The sequence below is a fragment of the Marmota marmota genome, unplaced genomic scaffold (genome assembly GCF_001458135.2).
Source record: "Marmota marmota marmota unplaced genomic scaffold, marMar, whole genome shotgun sequence".
Classification (NCBI taxonomy): Eukaryota; Metazoa; Chordata; class Mammalia; order Rodentia; family Sciuridae; genus Marmota; species Marmota marmota.
The window spans coordinates 65,265,755-65,290,431 of record NW_025999842.1 but is presented as its reverse complement, the minus strand read 5'-3'; the positions used below and the strand labels follow the sequence as shown (position 1 = coordinate 65,290,431).

At 42.6% G+C, this 24,677-nt stretch overlaps 2 protein-coding genes across 5 annotated transcripts in view; one reads left to right on the top strand and one right to left on the bottom strand.

Moving 5' to 3' along the window:
- The window catches only part of Mthfd1l (methylenetetrahydrofolate dehydrogenase (NADP+ dependent) 1 like), a 192,095-nt gene that overhangs the window by 157,627 nt on the left and 9,791 nt on the right, over positions 1 to 24,677 (bottom strand). For all 4 annotated transcript variants that reach the window (XR_007346292.1, XM_048799901.1, XM_048799894.1 and 1 more), the window contains exon 7: positions 4,372 to 4,483. Coding sequence is in view for 3 of the 4 variants with exons in the window: in XM_048799901.1 (XP_048655858.1) it covers positions 4,372 to 4,483 (112 nt within the window). In the remaining variant the exon portion in view is untranslated. The remainder of the gene's footprint in view (positions 1 to 4,371; positions 4,484 to 24,677) is intronic.
- Positions 9,383 to 13,137, top strand: LOC107151510 (MBT domain-containing protein 1-like). The gene has a single exon (XM_048799907.1). It carries the CDS (start codon positions 9,537 to 9,539, stop codon positions 11,010 to 11,012), a length of 1,476 nt encoding a protein of 491 aa, XP_048655864.1. The 5' UTR covers positions 9,383 to 9,536; the 3' UTR covers positions 11,013 to 13,137.

Below are 24,677 nucleotides of genomic sequence, written 5' to 3'. Positions count from 1 at the left end.
AATGGAAGGAGACCCTCAGGGTTATACAGTGGAGGGGGTAGAGAGAGAGGAGGGGAGGGGAGGGGAGCAGTGGGGAGGGGGGAGGGTGGAGGATGGCAAAGGCAGCGGAGCAGAACAGACACTAGTATGGCAATATGTAAATCAATGGATGTGTAACTGATGTGATTCTGCAATCTGTGTATGGGGTGAAGGTGGGAGTTCATAACCCACTTGAATCAAAGTGTGGAATATGATATGTCAAGAAATTTGTAATGTTTTGAACAACCCACAATAAAAAATTAAAAAATAAAAAAATAAAAATATCAATGACTTAGAAGTACCATATTGCTTTATTTTCCTTTTCTACATTCAAATAAAATTAGTTTATACTAATATGACTTTTTGTGGAAAAAAATGTAAAACGGTTATCTGACAGTGATGGGATCAAAAGTTATTTTTATTTTCTTCTGTATACTAATCTGTATTTTGCCAATTTCCTATCGCGAACATTGCCTTTGTAGAAGGAATCGATGAGATCATAAAACTGAATTTAAAATTCTAAATCCAATGAATTAGAAGCAATTAAGAGTTGTAACTCGGTAGTCAGGAATACATTCTCAGTGAACTTAAAGGCTAAAAAGACTTTAGGAAAGAAATCATTATTTTAGCCCCCTGCCTGTGTGAAGACAGGACTCTACCTGGAAGCTGTCTACAGTCTGGGCCTGAGAGGCACCGGGGGACCAGAGTGCAACAGGGGTCCCTTCTCAAGTCATGGATGGGTCTCTCCACTTCCCATTAAATGCTTTCCTTTAACTCATGGTTCCCCAGGAAAAGTCAATGAAATCACTTTGAAAGACAGCCTTTCATTTACAATATTTTCATGATAACCAAACTTTCTGCAAAAGGAACACGTAAGGCTCACTGCTATGCTGTCCCTAGAAGTCAGAACAGTCCCGTCCCTGATGTGAGCTGTCTGGAGACCACCCTAGGGAGTTTGGCAGAATAGAAGAAGTGCAAGGAGCCGAGGGAAATCTTTGTCTTCCTGTCCTCTCTGCTATACGACAGGAGCTCAGCTCTGGCCTAGGACACCCTTCTTACTGCAAAAGTGCTCTATGAACCCAAAGATCAAATGCAAAGATTTTTTCCCTATTTGGGATGGCAAGTTATTCTGAAATATGTACGCAAAGTTTTAAAATCAGGAAGAACTGAAAAGTAGAAATTAATACAGATAAAACTTTTTAGAAAAACACTATTGATTAGTTTTTCTGTTAAATATACTGATGTTGTAAAATAAAAAGGTAACATGCAATAAATAAAATTAGTACAAGTCATTTAGAATAATTTTGTGACAGTGCCCTCAAGAGTTGCCCTCCTAGCTCATACCACCTGAATCCCACTACTGAATGGCAGTATATTACACTTTTTAAAAACTATATATTCTAAGAAATGAAAAAAGGAATATAATTAAAATTTGAGTGTCAACATATATAGGCAAGCCTTTTGGAATGACTGAAACCAAACCGAGAAGGAATTAACACGGGGCTGCATATTCTAAACGATGTACTCCCTTTAAAAGAGGAAAAAATTAAATATATTTTATTTAGAGCTAATTAACATTTGACATTGGCAATAGATTGAAGGGGTATATCCAAAATACCTAGGGTTTCTAGAAAAAATAAAGGAAAGCAGGTAACACATACAATGGATTTTAGAATCAATTTCAAAAGTTATAAGCAAATATCCTTATTTTATTCCAAATGCATTAGGGTCATTACTAAATAGTAAGCATGCTAATTCCTAAAACTTCTTACGTACTCAGAATCTCACTAGACTTCTTTGGGCATGATTTTTCAAATAGAACCATATACTCTGCTGAACCAAAGTCTGAAAGCTGTTTTATATTGGAGAGAAGGCAGGAGTGAGGTGGCAGAGGGGGGAGCAGAAGAAGTAGACCAACGTTTATTGCAGCTTACATGAAAGAAGAACAGTACAATTGAGGTATTGTCTCATTTATTTCTCCCAATTGCCTTGTTTCCATTTCATCCACAAGGAAATTGAAGAACAGAGAACTCAAGTGATATCCTTAAAGTCACACAGTTATAACTGCAATGAAATTCAGTTTAAAACACAAAACAACAACAACAAAAACATCTCTGGGGTGTGTTTGTGTGTGTGTGTGTGTGGTGTGCAGGGGATTGAACCCAGGGTCTTCAGCATGCCTGGCAAACACTGTACTACTGAGCTACAACCCTATTTTATTATTATTTTTTAAATGCTTATTTTTTACTTATAGGCGGACACAATGTCTTTATTTTACTTTATGTGGTGCTGACGATCAAACCCCCTGCCTCACACATGCTAGGCAAGCACTCTACCTCTGAGCCACAAACCCAGCCCTTACTATTATTTTTAAAGACAAATCTTGCTTAGTCACCTATGCTGGCCTCCAACTCTCCATCCTCCAGCCTCAGCCCTGCAAGAAGCTGAGATTATAGGGTGTCACCATGCCCAGGCACCAATGCTCTTTGCTTTAAGTCTGGAAGCCCTAACTCCAAAATCCATGCTCTTTCCTCTCCCCCTTCTCTCACACAAAGGAAGGCCCAAGGCCCCTCAGGATCCTATAGTCCATTACTATGAGCCGTGGGATGCAACCCATGGTCCTTCCCTGATGTCACACTAAAAACAGCTATGTTAGCTTAAAATGATGCTGTAAAGCACTCTGAACCACCGGGCTGCTGTTTTGACTTTGTTCTCTAGGCCTGGGACATAACCAGCTTCCCTGTTCCGAAAGGTCCATCAGCCATAAGGCCTCATACTGGAATACCAAATGGTCTTGCTTAGGGTGGGCTCTGCTCTTTAACAAGCAAGCCGTTCCGAGCTCACACTACATTTCTTCGATTTAAAATAATTTTTAGTAATAAAAGCTGTGATTATTCTTATAGCTAGAAAACAGATCACTGCCATTTACAAACTGTTTTAAAATCTACACATTCAACTCCTGCAACAGTGGAATGAATAGACCCAATGTTGGGTGTAATTGTTTTCTGAGCACTACTTCTGGGACATCAGCCATCAGGAAAATCTCTCCAAGGATTAGATATTCAATAACATGCCTCTGCAGAATTACCTTGCCATAAATCACCGGGTCCCGTTTATTTTCACACAGGGGAAGAGGAGGAGGAGGGACTCTGTACGTTTAGGACGAGATGAAAATCTCATCATGAAACGCTGCCTTCACTCAGCCACAAGGGTATTAAAAGTTTTTCTGGTCTTAAGTTTAAACAAAAACACTTCTCCTTTTAATAATGTTTCAAAGAGCCTACTCGTTGTTTAGAGTGGCAAGAGTATGACAAGAGGAGAAGGAAACTTGCTAATAACTTACTCCTAGGTTCAATTTTCATAGTAATCCAAGTCACTAAAATGAAACTAACTATGAAGAAATGCAGTGCTGTTATGGACGGCACTTGGAACACGTCCACCTGTATAATCAGCGTGGGACTTTTCACCTTGTCTCCACAGCTGCCCAGTCAGCCCTGTGTTGAAGTGGGGACAAGTTCAGGGAAACCTCTCTGAAATGTCTAACTTAAAAACTACAACCAGACTACAATGTGGAGTCCACGTTTACTCACTCATTCAAAGGTCAACATTGACTGAGAGCTTACTATGTGTCAGGTACCATTTTAGGCCCTGGGCATTAAAAAAAAAAAAAATCAACAAGAAAACTCCAGATAAAATTTAAAATTAACAGAACCAGATACAATTTAAAGTTAACTACTATGAAATCATTAAATCAAAATAGAAGGCTTTGGTCTTTTATGCTCCAGCATGTCTCCCCATGCCCCCCATTGTGATATTGAAACCTATTGTTTTTAGGAACACCTTTTTCAAAAATAAGAGTTCTAAAAAGAAATGTTATTAAAATTAAGGAAGTTTCACTAAATAAAACATATGTCACTTTCATATAATAGAGTTTAAAGGGATCCTAAAAGAATAGTAGAAAAATAGATCTATAGTAGAAACGTAGATCTAAAAATCTATGAAAGTAGATTCACCTATCTCCAGCCAAAACTGTGCCCAAATTACTCCAACTATAAATGTTAATAAAATAATAGCACCTCAGAAACACACTCTTTTGGAGGGAGGGATTGAACTCAGGGACCCTGATCTACATCCCCAGCCCTTTTTATTTCTTTTCTTTTCTTTTCTTTTTTTTTTTTTTTTGAGACAGGGTCTCGCTAACTTGCTGAGGATGGTCTTGAACTTGCGTCTTCTGCCTCAGCCTCCCAAGTAGCTGGAATTCAGGTGTGTGCCACCATGCTCCTCTGCAAGACCAAGTCCCCCCACACTCCTTCTGTCCTCGTCAGGGGCCCCCACCAAGGCTGGGACCTTTACCTGACAGGAAGTCGTGGAAGCAGTTGAGAATAGTGGTTCCTGGTTGGATCCAAGACAGTGGAATCTCTTCAGGCTTAGGTGAACCCAAGACCACAATGTCAGCCTCTTGAAGCTAAAAGGAAAAAGAGAAATGTTTTAATCATGGCACAAAGACATGACTACCTGCTGGTGTCAGCTGAATCGCTGAATGTAACAGACAACAGTCACAGATCCAGAGTTTTGTTCCAAACCGCAGACATGGAATCCCACGACTAACTCCTTTCAAGCATGTTAGTGCGAACTGAACAAGCCCAATGCATCCTACAAAGGAGAGGAAACGGAACGGCAAGGATGTCTTCATGGTGGGCACATGGCTATCCACGCTGTGAGCATTATCATCTGACCACAATATCAAGCCAAAGGATGGACCTTTACTGATGGCCACAGGAAAGAGAAAGAAGGGTGGACAAGAGTGGCATCCTGGCTTTGCCTTAGGAGGAAAACAGGGGCTGTGATGGTGAAGTCCGACCAGCACAGTGCTTGCCTGGACAGTGGTAACATCAAGATTTGTCCCTGATGGACTTCTACTATGTCCACAGAAAGACCCTCAGGAGCCAGAGAAAATCTCACTTTCCTTGAGGCCCAAATTCGCCTTTCATCCCACTAATTTTTTTTTTTTTTTTTTTGGTCTGAAAAAGAGGAAAAAATGCAAGCCCAACTACAAAACGCCTCTAGCACATCCATCCTGCATTTTGATAACTGGCACTGCAGGAACCCACCTGGCAGGAGGGCTGCTTCTAGAATAGGCTAACAGGTTACTCCTGATGTTACAAGAACTGCTGGTCCAGGAACCACAGAGTAATGGATAATTCCAAACGGGTCCACACACAGAGGGAAAAGGTGAATAAAGAATATCAGCTAAACTTGCCCAGGTCAGCTGGGTGCTGTTAGTACCATCTCACTGAGTTCCCCACGTATGTGAGGTTGGCTTTACTTCCTATGTTCATTTAGTGGGCAAGGAAACAGAGGCTCACGGAGCTTACATGCCCACGGGGTCTGTGCTGTGTCTCTTGGAGATACTCTACAAGGGAGATGGGGAAAGCTGCCTGCCTTCTACTCTCCAGTGCTGATGGTCCAACCCCCACTGGCTTTTCCATGGATGTCACTGCCATGCAACTGACTAGTCTCTGGAATGAGGCATTTAGAGTGCCAGAAGACATAACCCTAAAATGTGCCCACCACCACTACCACTACCCAACCACCCAACCACCCAGCACAGATGCTCTCTCAGCTGGGTTAGTGGTCCCTGAAGGTCTAGGGAAACAAACTAGCTCCTCTGCTGAGAATTCTGAACACTGGGCCAGAGAAGGCATCGAGTGATGTCTTTTTCCTTTGTGGTCCTAGGGATAGAGCCCAGGGCCTCACATATGCTAGTTAAGCACTCTGTCACTGAGCTACATCCCCAGGTGTAAATGATGTCTTACAGGAATCTTGGAACAAGAGATGGTAAGGAGGGGATAGAGATGCCCAAGTCCTACCTGATTTATGAACAAAGAACCCAAGATCAAGGCTAGTTTCACATTCCCTTGATACTGAGGAGCAGGAGAACAATTTAAATGTGTGTCTTTTCATAAGGCCAATAGAGCCAATGTTTTTGGTTGGTGCATTATAATTATATATAATAGTGGGTAAAGTCTACTTTTAGAAGGTAACAGCTGGAAAATATGCAGTCACTTTGATCATACAAATAGGGAAAAGCACGATTGCTTTTCAGCATGTTAGGTTATTAAAGCCCCACAAGCAAAAGAACACACTGAAGTGGTGTTGCACTGAATCTAGAGATTAATCACCATCAAAAGAAAGGAGAAAATCTTTTCAAAACATTCGCCTAAATAACCATTTTTTTTCTATGCTACCGGGTCATAACATGGCCAAACTCCACTACGTTTGCAGCTAATCTCCCCAGGAATCTGCTCCATTCAAGTTGCATACCATCTTTACAGATAGATGTGAAAAGCACCTAGACTTTTAGGTGATGTTATATTTAGGGGGGGAAAAAGTTCTGGTGGGAGAGGATTTTAAACATCTGTTTTCAAAAGTGTATTTCTTCATTGTCAAGTTCAACCCCAGTAATTCTCAAAAGAAACAAGGATGTTTAAAGCTTGCTGCAGATCAGCAGATGAGAAACTCCACTTTGCTAGACTGTCCTGCACCATAGCAGCAAAACCAGAACATGTTAAGGCCTCTGTAAAAAGGAGGTGCATAGAAAGAATGCTGAAATGTTCACATTGGAAAATGCCAAGGACCGCACGTTCACACGAGTCCCCTAAGAACAATTAGGTTTTGACACATGGTGTCTTAGATACAACCTGTTCTTTTCATTACCTATAAATCTCAGGAATCTCACTCCAACCTCTTCACTCCATACTTACACACAACTCCAAAGTGGGCTGTGCTAATAAGCAACTGGGGGACAGCTGATCCCCACAGAGAAAAGATAAAGAATCCCCTCCCTTAGCAATGATCACATCGTAGATGCTAATTCTTTCTGGAAAGGAAGAGTACTAGCTAGATGCTTCCATCAATAAATAATCCACCGAGGAAGAGGGAAGATTTTAATGAGCTCAAATTCAAGGAGAATTATCTTCTCGCTGGCTGTTCCTGCTTTCCTCTTCCCACATGGGAAAGGCCTTGGCCAAAGCCTGGCTAGAAACTTAACCTCATAACAAAATATTGCTTTCTCTGCCGAGACTGGAGTAGGGTAGCTTAAAGTGAACCACCCACTCCCCAGGCAGAGGCCCAAATGTTAAAACAATACTGAGACACAGATATGCAGACACTGGTGGGGAGTGTGGAGGGACGCCACAGTGATTAGATAATGTGCAAACTATTCTTCTTCAGGCCAATGACTTTCAGGAGGAGCAAGCATCAGAGTAGGAAGGGAGTGGAGTGAGGAACGAAGATGTGATTTCAGAAGTTTTATGAATTACCCATTTTTTAAATTTAACAAATATAATAAACTTAAAAAAGATTTTAGCTAGAACTAGTACTACCCTCTTGGTCAGAAAACAGACCTTATCTTCTGCTATCAGGAGATAAAGGGCACATGTGGGCATCTCAGGTATGAGATGTGTATATACATCAAAAGTTGGAATAGGTTAAAAAAAAAGTTGAAATGTTTTTTGTTGTTTTTTTGAAGAATTGTAGTTTCTATTACCTGGGACATGTGATTTCTATATCCTTCAACTGCTGCCAACATTGAATTTCTACTTATTTTTCCTCATACAATGCAGGCAGTAAGCTTGACTAGTATTTAACATCTGGGCAGATATTGGGATTCTTGATCAGCCCCTGTGTTGGCCAACCAGCTGTCACACTCTAGGCAAGGGAGACTCGCCAGCCACACCCATGTGGTCCCACACTTCAGGTTTCACTTTCTACACACAGGCTTACAGGAACCTGGATAAGTGGCTCTGGGCATCACATTATGCTCCAGGGCAGATTCTGCACAACACCTTGTACCAGGACATAGAAAGTGTGCACAAAAACCCTATGTCACAAGGGGCTCCTTGAGTATCTCATGACCAAGTCCTAAAAATAATTTAATGTCTTCTTTTACAAAATGTCAGTTTTCCTTTATAAAATGTCAGAATTTCCAGATTCACAAAAGCTTTCTTTCTTTCTTTTCTTTTTGGTACTGAGGACTGAACTCAGGGGCACTCAGCCACATCCTGAGCTCTATTTTGTATTTTATTTAGAGACAGGGTCTCACTGAATTGCTGCCCCTGGCTCACAAAAGCCTTAATAACAGTGGTGATCAGGCTGGGCTAGCTGCCTGGCTGCCCCCACACAGTCAGGGGTTTCAGGAAGGCTTCTCGGGAGGCTGGACTGAGATTGGGATAGAGGGAGTAACAGGAAAGGCAGGAAGAGAGACCTCTGAGGGGAGGCTGGCAGGGAGCTGGTGCACAGGTCTGGACTGAGAAGGTAGGGTATATGGGGTGCAGGTCTGTACGCAGCAACCCACAGACAGAAGTTAAGACCAGAAGGTTGGATGAGACTCCCCTGGGGGAGAGTGAGAATGGGAAGGACAAGGAGTACATGGCCCAGAGGCCTCGGGGACCGCAGGAAGGGGGCTTCCACACAGGCTAAGGGAAAGGGGAGTGGTCAACACGATCACAGGACGCCCAGTGGTTAAGTAGGATAAAAACAGAAGACACGTGTGGCAATTAGGAACCCATTCACAACTTCCCCAAAGAGCCACTGAGTGACAAACTGCCATCCATTTGGGTACAGACCACTGTTCAGGATCTTTAGGTACTGTCGTTACCTGAAGTCTGGCCAAAATGCTTGCCTTCTTGGAGTTTGACGAATAACTTCTTGAACAGGAAACACTGCAGAAACGTTTTGTTTTAGAGTAAAAGGCATCTCGCACACCAACCATCCCACACATCTCGCAGGTGGCCATGCCAGATTTACCATCTGGGTGTGTGTACACTTGTCCATTGTTTTTGATAATTGGAAGATTGGAAGGTAAAGGAGCAACTTCTTCTTCACTCTCCTCGGAGCTGGAGCTGCTACTTGTGTCCTCACTGCAGCTATCATAACCGTCGAACATCCCGAATGAGTCTCTTCTTTTTCTTTTGGATTGTGAAGAATGTTCTGTCACACAGGAAGATGTATGATAAAATAAAATAGTTCACATGGACACTTTCAGTTCTTCAGAAGAAAGTTATGAATCCTTAAGTATGAACCTGAAAAGCACTTTTCAGAGGCTGCAGAGGGGACCGCTGCTTTGGGTGACCTCTAATGTCTCTTCCGACTCAGATCCTTTGTGTTTTCCATCAGGGCCTCATGGGTAGGGGTTGTCCGTGCTCCCTGAGCCCACGGCGCCCCCTCCCCGAGCTGGGGGCAGGCGCCTCTCCCCGGGACGGTGGCGACTAAAGGGAGCCCCCAGCTGGGCCAGACTGGTGGCGGCTGCGGCAGCCCCCAGATTTCCCCCCTTTAACTCGGGTGGCCCCAGGCCATGATCATTTTGTCATTGATCTTTTGCGTTAGCACTAAAGGGTAAGCCTCCAACAAAAAAAGCAAAAGTTCTTCAGAAACAACCTTTAGTTGCTAAACTAGCTGCTTATGCTCAGTATCAAGCTACCTTGCAAAATCAAGCAGAGACGAAAGCAGCAGTCTCCATGGAAGGTTTCAGCTGGGGTAACTACATCAATAGCAATAGCTTTATAGCGGCACCAGTTACCTGTTTTAAGCATGCACCTATGGGGACCTGCTGGGGTGATATCTCAGAAAATGTGAGAGTAGAAGTTCCCAATACAGACTGCAGCCTACCTACCAAAGTCTTCTGGATTGCTGGAATTATAAAATTAGCAGGTTATAATGCCCTTTTAAGATATGAAGGATTTGAAAATGACTCTGGTCTGGACTTCTGGTGCAATATATGTGGTTCTGATATCCATCCAGTTGGTTGGTGTGCAGCCAGTGGAAAACCTCTTATTCCTCCAAGAACTATTCAACATAAGTATACAAACTGGAAAGCCTTTCTAGTGAAAAGACTTACTGGTGCCAAAACACTTCCTCCTGATTTCTCACAAAAGGTTTCTGAGAGTATGCAGTATCCTTTTAAGCCTTGCATGAGAGTAGAAGTGGTTGACAAGAGGCATTTGTGTCGGACACGAGTGGCGGTAGTGGAAAGTGTAATTGGTGGAAGATTGAGACTAGTGTATGAAGAGAGTGAAGATAGAACAGATGACTTCTGGTGCCATATGCACAGCCCCTTAATCCATCACATTGGTTGGTCTCGAAGCATAGGCCATCGTTTCAAAAGATCAGATATTACAAAGAAACAGGATGGACATTTTGATACACCACCACATTTATTTGCTAAGGTAAAAGAAGTAGACCAGAGTGGGGAATGGTTCAAGGAAGGAATGAAATTGGAAGCTATAGACCCATTAAATCTTTCTACAATATGTGTCGCAACCATTAGAAAGGTGCTGGCTGATGGATTCCTGATGATTGGGATCGATGGCTCAGAAGCAGCAGATGGATCTGATTGGTTCTGTTACCATGCAACCTCTCCTTCTATTTTCCCTGTCGGTTTCTGTGAAATTAACATGATTGAACTTACTCCACCCAGAGGTTACACAAAACTTCCTTTTAAATGGTTTGACTACCTCAGGGAAACTGGCTCCATTGCAGCACCAGTAAAACTATTTAATAAGGATGTTCCAAATCATGGATTTCGTGTAGGAATGAAATTAGAAGCAGTAGATCTCATGGAGCCACGTTTAATATGTGTAGCCACAGTAACTCGAATTATTCATCGTCTCTTGAGGATACATTTTGATGGATGGGAAGAAGAGTATGATCAGTGGGTAGACTGTGAGTCTCCTGACCTCTATCCTGTAGGGTGGTGTCAGTTAACTGGATATCAACTACAGCCTCCAGCATCACAGTCATCAAGAGAAAGCCAATCAGCTTCATCAAAACAGAAGAAAAAGGCTAAGTCCCAGCAATACAAAGGACATAAGAAAATGACTACGTTGCAGCTGAAGGAGGAGTTGCTAGATGGAGAGGATTACAACTTCCTCCAAGGAGCATCTGATCAGGAAAGCAATGGCTCTGCCAACTTCTACATCAAACAAGAGCCATGAGGTGGCTCAGAAACTGAGGGTGGGAGGGGAAAAATTTTACACAGAACTGATTTATAATCAATCCAGCTGTACAGCGGGCTATTCTACTGGGACATTTTGCTAAACACAGAAAATTTCAGTTCCAGATTTTTCAGGTGGGTAGGGAAACTATTTTAGCTGGGTGGGGGGGGAAATTTTTCAATTTATAAAAAGATGGACAATTTTTGTGTTGTATTTGAAGCTTTTGAAAGAATTTTGTAATATTTTCCAAGTTTGGATTTATGTGCATTGTTAACAAGAACTGAAAATCTTAACTTTTTTGGTAAGATTAAAGTTTAGGTAGCAGGATTGAAGGAAATGATTTAAGAAGGATATAGTTGTAAATGCAAATGAACTGTCATTACAAATGAACCTTTTTGGTACCTGTTGGGAGATTTTTGGATTTTAGAAGTTAAGCCAGTCACATCTCCAGCTTCCTTTGCTGCAGAAATATGCAACTGAACCCCTCATGGAGGGCTCATCACCATGTAGATCACGGAAGGGGTAATTAATTCTGCTTGATGGCATTTTATTGCAGCCCATTTTAATGTTTGTACAGAAATGTTTTTCATTCTGTGAAAATTTATTTGGAGTTCTATATGAAACTGGAAGAACTCTGGATACATTTATGTGTTCTTTTAAGTAAAAAATGATTCAAATTATCCTAACACTAAAGTGTTTAAACTGGAATGGTTGACAAGATATACAGGATCTCAATATTGCGGGGTTAGGGAATACATATTGCGGGGTTAGGGAAAATGCAATATTATCCTAAGTTTATTTTCTTTTCCTTGCTAAAATAAACCCCATAAAAAGGGATTCTGATTAGTTCTCTGCCATTTCCCTCCATCTGTGAGATAGCAACTTGGCATGACCACACCCCAAAACGGATGTTCTATATTACCAAAACAATCAAAAGTTGTTCAAAGCCAAAATAGGTTTAGATTTCAAAATCATTCCAGCTCCACATTTAACTAGCTTGGATTTGTTAGAAAACTAATTTGAAAGAGAATTTAATTTTCATGCAATTCCTATATCTAGTATGAATTATCTTTATTTGTAGTCAGAATTTATTTTAACAGTAATAACAGTAAGCGATTTGGACCATTTTGAACATTCCCTATTTTAAAATTCACATGGCTTCCTTTAAAATTAGGGTACAAGGGTAAATTGGTGAAAGGTTTGCTGTTTTCTTACCTTCTACCGAGTTGTGACTGAATGAGAGAGCTCTAGCGTTTACCAGTGAGGTTCATAAACTAAACTCTCAGGAATTCATTGCATCTGTTGTAGAAGTGCTTCTGGGTCTTAGCCTGGCCTCTTCAGAGTGATAATACTGACCATCTCCTCTGGAATATAGGCAGGGCTTATTAGAAATTAATCAAAATGATTAACCTCTACAGTCCTTCAGCCTATGAAATGCTTTAAAAAATGTTAGAAAGTCCCAGGAGACCATTTTAGGTAAGATTTTTGTTTGAATTTTAAAATGCATAGAACGTTTAAAACCAGCAATTTATTTTCTAAAATATTGCTCTACTTTTGGGAATAATAGCATTGGTAATACGCACAGGTTTACCTCATTCTATGCAAGAGGGGTTAATATCATAAGATTTTGTAGTAGCTACTGGAAGTAAAATGTGTTACTTTATAATGTAAGAATGTATGGAATCGTATGTCACCATTTCTTAATACTGACTCTTTGGGGGCATAAATGCAGATCACATCAACGCAAGTTGATTCTCGTGTCAAATATATGTGAATTCAGCTGTAAATTACTGGATATCTTAAACAACATTGCTGAAAGGGACCTACCATAAATGTGACATCCTCACACTTCCCAAATCTTGAACTTTGAAGAATCTTCCCGTAAACTTAAAGCCTAGAAGAGTTCCAAGGCAAAGGGTACAGCAGTCTTTATTCTCAGGCTCAGTGGATTAAATACAGGACTGTGGCTCCATGATGTAGGCTCAAGAAGCCTGTGGTGTACCTTGGGTGTAGGGATCCTCTGGGGAACTGAATAAACCAAGAGGGATGTGATTTGGAGCCAACCAGTCCTGGTAATTAGTTCTGTGAATGCTCATCTGTAGCCAGGTTTTATAAGCTTCCAGTTCTGTAGCAAAAACCAGGCTCTGAGTGTTTTAGGATTTCCTACATACTCATGAAGTGTTTTTTGTCTTGATCCAGTGACCAACAGTTAAGGGTTGGTAAGGACTTCCTACGGTCTAAACACAACCTGAAGCCCTCCTCATTACTCATACTCTAACTCCTGCTGCTGAGAACAGAAAATAAGTCAATGCAGAGGAGATATATGTCTCAGCCATAACTCTTGATTGTACAACTCAGTAGACCCATTCTCTTACGGTTCACAGTGTACTGCTGACCTTGGGTTTGTTTTTGTTTTGTTTTCCTGTTAGGATTACTTGGGGACTTTTGGTAGTTTAAACTCTTTAACCTTTTCCTTGCTGTGTATGAGGAAAGCTAAAGCTGTTATCAACTTCTTATTCTACGGATACTAACACGGGTTTTCAGTGTTTGTTTGTTTTTATTATTATTAATTTTGTGTGATGTGAATACCCTCTCCCATCAATATTTGTATTATGGTGCTATATATTTGGTAATGATCCTTTAATATTGGGAAGGGATTTTTAAAATACTGTGATTAAACTGGGTTTCTTCCTTTGATTTTCATATTTTAAATAAAGCCACAGTCATTTATACAAAAGAAAAGCATCTCTCTGTTCCTAGGCAAATCTTTTGAGGACAGAGATCAAAGTAAACTGCATAAGGTTTTTACATCATTTCTGTATGTATTTGATATATAGATCAATATCTGTACAAATTTAATCTTTTATTTTCTGGTAACTTGTGATCATTGAGAAAGTGTTTGAAACTTTCTCATGAAGTGTATATAATGGCGTGAAAAATTCCTTCAGAGAAATTTATGTTCCTTTCATTTTTACCAAATTGCAAATTTTCAGCATGGATGTGAAAAGCATTAAAATTATAACTTTGTGTACAAGATTAAAATAATTCACTAAATTTGCCCTTTTTTACACAAAATAAAATGTTAAAGTTAAAAAAAAAAAAAAAGAGCCACTGAGTCTGGCCCATCTTTTCCCCTCCCTCGATAGCACGTTGCCCACACATGGAAATTCCACTCAGGCAGAGCTTTTCACAAGCAGATTCCCTGCTTATTCACAGTTTTCTGAACTTAGGACATCAAATATCTAATTTGAAATTTACCAAACATCTACCATGCGATGACTGCTCTATCTGTGAATCCGTATCCACGTTTTCCTGAAATACTAGGCATACTACAAACCAGGAATGTGCAAATAACTGTGTAACTACTCCACGACGAGAGGTCAAGCCACTCATGTGTTCGTTCAGATGCTGTCATACTCTGGCAAGATAAGACCTGACAACTGCAGCAGAAGGCATTTCCTCTGCTTCACGCCACCCATGAGCTCATCCTGGGAGGACCTTTTTTCCTTTCAGGAATTGAGTGTGTTTCTGTTTTCCACTCTTGTTTGTGATCAGTAAAACAGATTATTGGCTTTTAAATAAAACACTTCTTGTAGGGTTATTTCATGAATCAGAATGGACAACTGGGAGTTGTGAGTCCAGCATATATTCACCGGATCCTCCCCTTCAGGGGTAATAAGTGACCTCTGTTTTCCTAACTGTTCCTCTGTTCGGCTCTTACTTCATCGTTCAACTGTCCAATGTGTGAGAAGAGAGTATCGGAGACACTCGGTGGTGTCCAAAATTGCTAGGAAAGACAGTTACTCTTTCTTCAAGTGGGCTTGACGCTTCCAGAAGTTATGACAGATGATACAGGAAAATGCAACCTCAAATCTAGTAAGGGATTCGCTCTGGCCGATTCCACCAAAAACAATTCCCTTCCTCACACTCTAGGAAAAAAGTTTAAAAGTAGGGCAGAGAGAGAGAGTGTGCAGGCAGCGATCCTCCTTCCCACCACAGACTCAGAACCATGGAGAATAAAAAGGAGGAAATGCTCCAGTTACAGTTCCCAGAGCAACAATGAGCAAGCTGAGCCTGGCAGGGGAGCGACAGGCCCGGGCTGCACGTCTGTGCTGCTAGCCACACACTGTACCCCACACACTGGGTTCACATTCACGCCAATCCGTGTCGCTGTGGGAAACGCAGCTTTGCTTTTCCCAATGCTTAAGCTTTCAATGCTCAACTCCACATCGCACGTCTACAGATTTGCTGTCCGCATCCCTCTTCCTTGGAGAGCTCTCAGGGTCTCGGTTGCTCCCCTGAGAAGAGAGGAATCCAGGTGCAATAGGAAGGACGGTCCAGGTGGAGTCACGCCACCTGGATTCAAGTTCAGACTCTGCTTCTTATCAGTGACGATAAAGGCCCAGGCTCTCTGGCAAGCAAGATATCCATTTTTCAGGGTTGTAACAGAAATCTCTGCACAAATAGGAGGTGCTTTTTTATTATAGATTATGTGTAAGACTTTCCCATTGAAAGATTCTAATTCTATATCCTCAAAAAACACTCACGTTACAGTATAGAAAAGTACACAGAAGATGATATGCAAATGGCCCAAGGTGATTCTTTTTTTTTCTTTTGGTCCCAGGGATTGAACCCAGGGGTATTTTACGACTGAGCCACATCCCCAGCCCTTTTTTTGTATTTTATTTAGAAACAGGATCTTGCTGAGTTTATTAGGGCCTCACAAAATTGCTGAGGCTGGCTTTGAGCTCGTGATCCTCCTGCCTCAGCCCCTCAAACAGCTGGGATTATAGACGTGTGCCACGGCACCCAGCCTGAAGGTGATCTTACTAGCCTGTTCTCTGCAGAGCACAGGCCTGGAGCCCCTCAGCTGGGACCATGACAGCTCTCTTTTGTGAAATGTACATCTTGCTTCCCCATCTGGTCCCTGATGACCACAGGATGTATCTGCAGTTGGCCGCAGCTGACTGCAAAGTTACATGGACTGCCTGAAGGCTGACCCTGATCCCACAGTTCAGAGGACAGTTCAGGCTCCAGACAAGGTTTCCAACAGAGAAACAGGACACGACATCAGATTCCACTGCACTGTTTGTCACGCTGGCTCCACCACCCAGGGACCCCAGCACCATGCCTAATGCCGTCTATGAGAACACATGCCAATCCAATCAACCTCCAACACCTACCACGTCACCCTGTCAGACTGAAATTAGAGCACTTTGCCTGTAAGAAATGGGAAGGGCCTTTGGGGAGGAAGAAATGCAGGGAAAAGTGGAGATAGAGAGTGTTTTCATTGCTTTTCTGCTCACATATTTAATAAGAACAATAGTATATTTCTCCTGGTTTTCAGTTTATCAGCTTAAATTCTGAACCATGTAAGACTAATAAAACTATCAGTTTCCATAGTTCCACTTGATCTCACATGGTCAATAGTTTCACCATGTTTTCTCACAAATGCTTTTCTCAACACTGCTAAATATAAGGGGCTGATAGTCTGGCTGTTAAAAAAAGTACTCACCAGCTGTGTCTCTGGTGTTGATAAGTAAATACAGTGACCAGGCTTCTTGAAGGGAAGTCAAAACAATAGGAACTAACATACAAATATCCAGAAAGAAAGCTCAGGGGCCATGTCACTCCTGTCCACTGAACTACACACTCTCAAGACACCTGGGTATTGGCTCAGCACAGCTGAGAAAGTCCCGTTGAAGCTGACCTGAGGATCCACACACCTGACCAGGTGCCCTCTTAGCACACACCATCCCTTCTGCAGAGGGAGCTTGCAGGCCTGGTGACAAGTCCCAGGTCCCAGGGAGGAGACAACATTCAGTCTCCTTCACGCTCTTATGACTATGTCTCTGGGATGATAAACAATTGGCATAAAACTCCGATGTTGGCATTTGAGCTGGGAGGTGTCTTTGGTTTTAAAATTTAGAGACTTTATGTGAGTATCTGCCATAAGAGCTGATGTGCTCAGTGGTTTAAAACACAAGCTGTATCACCACCTGCATCCTTTTTATTACATGATCTCTGGAAAATCCCTCCTCTGAGCCTGTTTCTTCATCTGTAATATGGGGACAATGACAGTTTTGCCTAACAGGGCGGGTGTGTCAAATCACAGAGATAACATTAGTAAGTGCCTGGCCTGCAGAATCCATTCACTCAACTAATGTTAGCCATCATCATTGCCGAATGGTACCGTCCCAAGTGTAGCCTCTCCTGCAAAAAGAAGTGTCCTGTATGTGACTCACTAATCCAAGTCCACGTCAAAAGCTAAGGGCTCCCCAGCCTCATGCCCATCCTAGCACAAATACATTTGGAATTTTCCAGTGCACCTTTTAAAGGCTTTTAGGAGCCATGCTGGGTGTTAAATTTAAACTGGAGAGAGCTCTGTGACAATGTAACCTTGCTCAAACAAAAAATCAGACACTTTGATGCTTCAAATGTGCAAGACCCATATTTTTCCTTTTTCTGTGAGCACTGGTTTTGAGGGTCTCTGTGCTCAAGAGGAAAAACGAGATCTTCTGACCAAAACAAGAACAGTTCTCTCGTTTTTAGGTTCTTTCTTCTGCTCACAGCTGGGATTCACCTGATTTGTTCCAGCTGCAGTCCGTTTCGGTCTCCTCCTCCAGCTGTGCTCTGACCACAGGTTCAGCAGAGACTCTCAAGGGAGCAAGCCTAGTGGTGCCTGCCAACCTCTCGCTGCCAAGGAGCGGGTACCACTCTACCTCGGGAACACCGGGGGCAGAACATCCTCTCTCTTCAGATGGGTTTTGGTGTAACATAAAATCTTCAGGGCAAGGAAGAGGGTTACCTCCAGATCAAGGCTAATTCCCAGCGGCGAAATTGCAGGTGGGTGGCTTTGTCACAGTGAGCGTGAGGGCCTGCATTTGTGTGGAGGAAGTGAAGGAAGCAGGGGAATTCCTCAGCCCTACCACAAAACAGAAGCCCCAGTGCTATGGCTTAGGCTCAGCTGATGCTCGACAGCAATCCTCGAATCTGGACCGAAACCCAGATCTTCCTCCCTTCCCCACCCCAGGACACCCATGGAACTGCAGGAGGCGTCTCAAAGCCTGGAAGGGACGCACAGGAACAAAGCAGGAACTTATTCTCCATTTTCAACGACCAACTCCAATGAGCACAAGTTATAAAGCTACCAAAACAGATGGCTATTCTGTTCCTATAGAACTCAGAAGGCAAATCTCAGCTCTATATGCTCCGGCTCCTTGATTTTAGGCATCAATCAGTAATCTACAAGAGCCCATTTTTCTGTTACTATAACGAAATACCCATGATTCATAACTTTATAAAGAAAAAAAGTTTCAGCCGGGTGCGGTGGTGCATGCCCACAACCCCAGCAACTCAGGAGGCTGAGGGGAGAGGATCGTAGGTTTGAGGTCAGCCTGCATAACTTATTGAGACCCTGTCTCAAAATAAAGAATAAAAAATAAAAAGGTCTGAGGATGTAGTTCAATAGTGAGTGCCCCTGGGTTCAATCCCCAGTACTGGAAAAAAGTAGGAGAGAGTTAATTTGGCTTTTGGTTTTGGAGGTTCAAGAGCTTGATGCTGGTTTCTGCCCAGCTCTGGAGAAGGCCTTGTAGCTGATGCAGTCACAGCGGTAGGAATGCAAGTGATCACATGGTGAGACAAAGTCAGAACAGGGAGGGGCCTACTGACCTCCCACTAGGAGCCACCCCTTAAAGGTCCTATCACCTCTTTTTTTTTGGGGGGGGGGGAGTATAGCAGGGATTGAACTCAGGGGCACTCAACCACTGAGCCCCATCCCCAGCCCTATTTTGTATTTAGAGAAAGGATCTCACTGAGTTGCTTAGCACCTCGCTTTTGCTGAGGTTGGCTTTGAACTCACGATCCTCCTGCCTCAACCCCCCGAGCCGCTGGGATTATAGGCATGTGTCACTGTACCCAGTAAGGTCCCATCACCTTTTAGCATTGCCACACCGGAAACCAAGCTTCTAATGAACGCTTGGGGGACACATTCAAGCCACATCCAAGCCATAGCAGTAGCCATAAAATACCCTTAGATTTAAGTAGGCAGATAGAGAAAAGTTCCATTTTTATTTCACCAACTCAATGTAATTGTTACTCCAAATATTAAGACCTAAACATACTAACTGGTCAATCGGAGATCCCCAGGAGACAGATTCTGAAGTGGAACGACTCCTAGTTTCTATCATAAGAATCACAGGAAGGATGTGGTCTATGGCTTTGAGGAAAAGGGCTCTTGGCTAACTACCTAAAGACTGGCCACAGCCGGGCACATGCTCTGCTCAGTCCTTCGTCTCTCTGGGACATGGTCTCTTAGGATTCCTTTTCACTGGGATGAACTCACTGCTAGGAGACGTAGACCTCCCATCCCATCCCCATCATGCACTGGAGGCAGGCCGACCAGGCTTCCCGTGAAGGGCAACAGCCCACACTATTCTATTCACTATCTACTTAACAATGGGATTGACAAGCCTAATTATTTAATTCCATCTCACAACAGCCTATGAGACAGGCAGTGCTGTGATCCCCGTCCCGCACACGAGAAAACAGGCCCAGGGCAGGTGAGCAACAGCTGAGGCCCAAACCCAGCGCCGTCTGTCTCCAAAATTAGGGCTCTGATGTTTGAGGACAGAAGTCAATGTACTTGACTGTCTACCTTGGAGAGCAGTTTTTGCTGGGTATAGCGCCTGTCTGATAATTTACAGTCATCCCACACCCGTAAGACTACCTGTATTTTGGGAGGGGGCAGACAGAGCTCTAGGTACTGTAGTCCCATCCTGCTGCCTCAATCCCGCACACGGGCAACTGTGAAGAGCCCCAGCCAGATGTCCAACAGGGGGCCCAATTCTGGGTCAGGGACAAATACAGTCATACTCTGCATAACGACTTTTTTTTTTCTTGTGGTGCTGGGGATTGAACCCAGGGCCTTGTGCATGTGAAGCAAGCACTCTACCAACTGAGCTGTATCCCCAGTCCTGCATAACGACTTTTTAGTCAACGATAGGCCACACACACAACAGTGGTCCCTTAAGATTATGTCACCTAGGGATGTCGTAGCTGTCTTCCTAATGTTTGCACCATGAATACCTAACAACGCATTTCTCAGAACATACCCGCTGTGCAGGTCACGTGCCTGTCAGCATGGGAGGCAAGTTTTCAAAGATCATGTCCTCCCACTTAGTGGCCGCGTTCCTTTGTCCTCTTCTTTCCCCAGCTCTTTCATCACTGCTGCGAGGGAGAAGCCAAATGGACCATGATCTTAGGTGCCCTTTGCCAGTGTGGGAAGCAGAAGGACCAGGCGGTCGTGTGTGGAGGAGGTGGGGCAGCCTGATGCAGATGTGTACGGGCTGGGTAAAGGCCAAAACACTTCAAGGACAAGTGTGGGGAGCCCTGGTGCTTTCTTTCCTTGTTCTTGGCTACACAGAGAAGGCAATAACGTGAAAGCTGGCAGCCTCTGAGATCCACGACAGTGCCGTCACAGCACTAGGGACTTGGTGAGGAAATGGACGTCAAGTCTTAAAGAGAACGTCTTGTAAATGTGGAAACAGGAAACAGTTCCCCATTTCCAGTTTCTCTTGAGAAAAGCACGCCACTTGATCCTTCTCAAAGTTATGATGGGATTCACCCCAAAGTACAGAGTCAAGGTGATTTACTTCCATAATAAAAAAGTACTTTGAAAAATGTCTTTGTTTTTCAAAAATACAGATACAACGAGCAAAGGGATCTGTGACAGCTGTGAAAACATCCAACTGCCAGAGAAGGCATTTTCTCTTTCTACCACAGCTGTTCAGTGCAGGCAAGGTTTATTTTCCTCTTCCACTAAGCTTCCAAATAGAAAATTTTGGGGCCCTCAAGAGCAAAATAGGGGCGAGGATGTAGCTCAGCAGTAGAACACTTACCCAACAAATGCAAGGTCCTGTGTTCCACGCTCAACACCAACCTACTCACAAAAATAGCACTCTTTTATTTTCTTGAGTAGGCTGCCACCATGTGGCCACCACTAAGAATGCACACAGCTTTGGTAATTTGCAAGACCACAATTCCTGAGCTGTCCTTAAAACAAGTAAGCATTGCATCAATTAGATCCACCTGCTAGGCAAACAGTCCAACTCTCAGCCGCAGACACCCGCTGTCCCTGGCAGAGCTGCAACTCACTCCTGACTTCTTCTCTCATCCCTACATGAGGAACATGTATTTTTAGATCTTGTTCTACAGACAGCAGTCTCCCCTTATCCAAGGGGGACACATTCCAAGACCCCCAGGCGGATGACGGAAACCTTAGATGAGCCCTATATATACTGCTTTTTCATACAAATACATCCCTTGATAAACTTTCACCTTTTCACTTAAAGGAGGCAGTTCTCAGCTTCCTCCACTGCTCCCACGCTGCAGAGCCGTCATTGGGTAAAACGAAGGCCAGCTGAACACGAGCACTGCGATGCCCCCACACTGGGTCTGATAACCCAGACGGCTACTGAGGGACAAGAGGGTGGGCAGCGCATTCAGGGTGGATGTGCCAGACGACGGGGTGACGCGTCCAGGACAGCGTGAAGGGAGGAGGCGCACGACTTCGTTGCACTCCTCGGAACAGCACACGATTTGAAACATGAATTGCTTATTTCGGAATTTTCCATCTAATATTGTCGGACCTCAGTTGAACCCAGATAACTGAGAACACTGGGAGTGAAACTGCAGCTAAGCAGGGACTCCTGTAACGTATCACGCTACATGTGCTCATTTTATTTAACTTTGCTTTGCTTAAAATGCACGAGCTGCACTGTCTTTTTCTGAAATGAAACACTTAAGGAAATATTTCAGACGTGAAAATAAAAGAGTAATGTAACACACCTGGACACTGGTCAGGGAAAAGATAAAATGCACATGCTCCACACATCTCCTGACTCTGAAAAAGTCCATTAAGCTAAAGAGCCAACTTTCTCTTTTAAGGTATCCAACTTTAATAATGTTAGAAAGTAACTCAAAAAATGCTAAAAATGACAAATGACTCGAATTTATTTATTTATTTAGGTACTGGGGATTTAACCCAGTGGCACTTTACTACTGAGCCACATCCCCAGCTCTTTATTTTTAATTTTTCTCTTTTTTGAGAGAGGGTCTCACATATTAGTTCCTTATTTGCCCCTGGATTTCTAAAATAATTTTTTTTTTCAATTGCTGGTAATCAACTCTTAAAACAAAACAAAAAAAACCTGTTGTGATCTAGGAGTTCACTTTGGTTAAGTCACAGTATGCTGAAAAACACCATTAATTTAAGTGTTGCCAGTTCACTATCTCACGCACCCCCCTTTCATACTCCAGACATTCATGAGTAGCAATGTTTAGTTTCTTCTTTACAAGTTATTATTTCATTAAAGTTCACTCAAACCAACACCTTGAAAAAGTCAAAGAGGCTTAGCATTTTTTCTTCAGCAAGTATAAATAAGAAATACAACACATTAAATATTAAAATGAAATTTAAGAAAGTGGGAAGAGGGCAAGAACACAACTAATTCAAAGATGGACGGTTAATACCTGCTAAGCCCTAAGTGCAGGCCAGGCAGTCTAGTCTAAGCGCTGTGCAGAGGCTGCCCCCTTGGCCAGCAACCTCACAAGGGAGCCAGCGTGACCAGCTTCATGCACAGTGGAAGGTCTTACTGAAGGTCCCCCTGTGGGTAAACGGTCAAGCCACGTCTGGTACCCAAGAGAACAAGATAGGAAGAGAGACTAAGATGGAAATCCAGAGAAGAAAAAGGAGGAGAAACTGAGTCCTTGAAGGAGGGAGGGAAGGACAGGGTCTCCCCCACCTCCTGTCTGCCAGGATGGATGCTCCTCCCCCCACCCCCACTCTCAAGGTCACATGCAGGGTGATAAGCCATCCCCACTTCAAGGTTGTCAATCCACTCCTCTTTCTGGTTCTCTGATTTGGAGTTTTGATGAAGAATAACAAAGGGAATAAAAAATAATTTTAGTATTAAAAAAGAAAGGACATGAAGGTCCCTGGGTCTCCCTCCTTTCCCTTCCATTAACACGCTGCCCACATTTTTCTGATTTCATAGTTCCCAGGCATTTCTTCATAGTTTTACTTCATATGTTCCTGTAGCATAGATTTAGACTTCTATAAATGGTGTGGTAGGCAATATGCCCTTCTGTAATTGGCTTTTTCTTCCCCTTCACTGAATGCTATTTTTAAAGATTCTTCTATTGATATTTATAGCCCTAGGTTATTAATTTTCACTGTGTGCACATCATTCTGCTTCAAGCATGACTATCTATATACTCAACCTACAACTGCACTGATTTATCCATTCACCCTCGTGGGCACTGGGTCACCATTCATGTTAATGGATGATAAACATGCTGCTTTAACCATTCTTTTCTTTCCTACTTTTTTTTCTTTTTTTTTTTTTTTGTCTGTGTGGAGCTGGGGATGGAACCCAGGGCCCTGAGAATGCTAGGCAAGGCTCCACCACCGAACTACAGCCCCCTCCCCTGAGCATTTTTAAATATATCGTCTTCTTGTACGTATTCCCAGAGCTTGTCTATGACACATTTTCACAGTGAAATTTCAGGGTTGAAGGGTGTCCTTCAACTCTATTAAATAGCTTTTCAAGGTGCTTATTTCAATTTAAATCCCTTACAGCGATACGTGATTCCCTACAGCTCCACAAATGTCAGACTGTCACCTGTTTCCCAATATGACTAGTGAACTTAAACAGGAAGCCAGGGAATTTTTCATGTGTGTTTTAATCACCATGATCCTCACCTATGAATGGCCTGTTATTTGCCCACTTTTCTATGGACTGTCTTTTTCTTTCTGACTTAGAGGAGTCCAAGATTCTAATTACCAGCTAAATGTTCGCTGTAAATATCTTCTAGCCTAAACCTGTCTTTTCACTTTTTTTCATGACTTCTTTTCAGAAAAGTGACTTTTTTTGTGTGTGTCTGAATGCAGTCTAATTTATATACCTTTTATTTAAGTGTTGTGCTTTCGGGGTTCTGTTTCTGATGAGTGTTTAGTACTTCTTAACTAAGCAATTTCACTTTTTAAGTATATACATTAAGGAGCAGGAATTGGCAAAGAAGCTGTTTGTTTTTGTAAATAAAGCTTTTTATTTTTCAGTACTAGAGATTAAACCCAGAGCATCACACTGGTTAGGCAAACACTCAACCATTAAGCCACATCTCCAACCAGGCTGATCCAGAACTTGCCATCCTCCTGCCTCAGCCTCCATAGTAGCTGGGATTACTGACCCAAGTCAGTAGTAAATAAAATTTTACTGGAATTTAGCCACACGAGTTTACAGGGTAGACATTTTGGGTCTCTTAAGCTGTCCTTTCTATCTCAGCATCTTAAAAGCATACTCCTATATTTTTTTCCTAGAAGACTTACAGTTTTGCTTCCCACATTTAGATCTTTAATCTAGAAGTGATTTTTTGTTGTTGTTGTTCAGAGTGTCAGGCTGGTACTTCTGTTTTATCCACATATATAACTAGTTTAAAAAGCATCATTTTTTAATTGTCAGTCCTTTCCCTATTGACCAGGAACACCTGCTCTTAAGTTTCCAAAGATGCATGAATCTGTTTACAAGTGTCTTTTCCTCTAATAGTCTATCTAATTACAATGAATATATTAATTCATACTAAGTTGAGGAACCCTTATCTGAA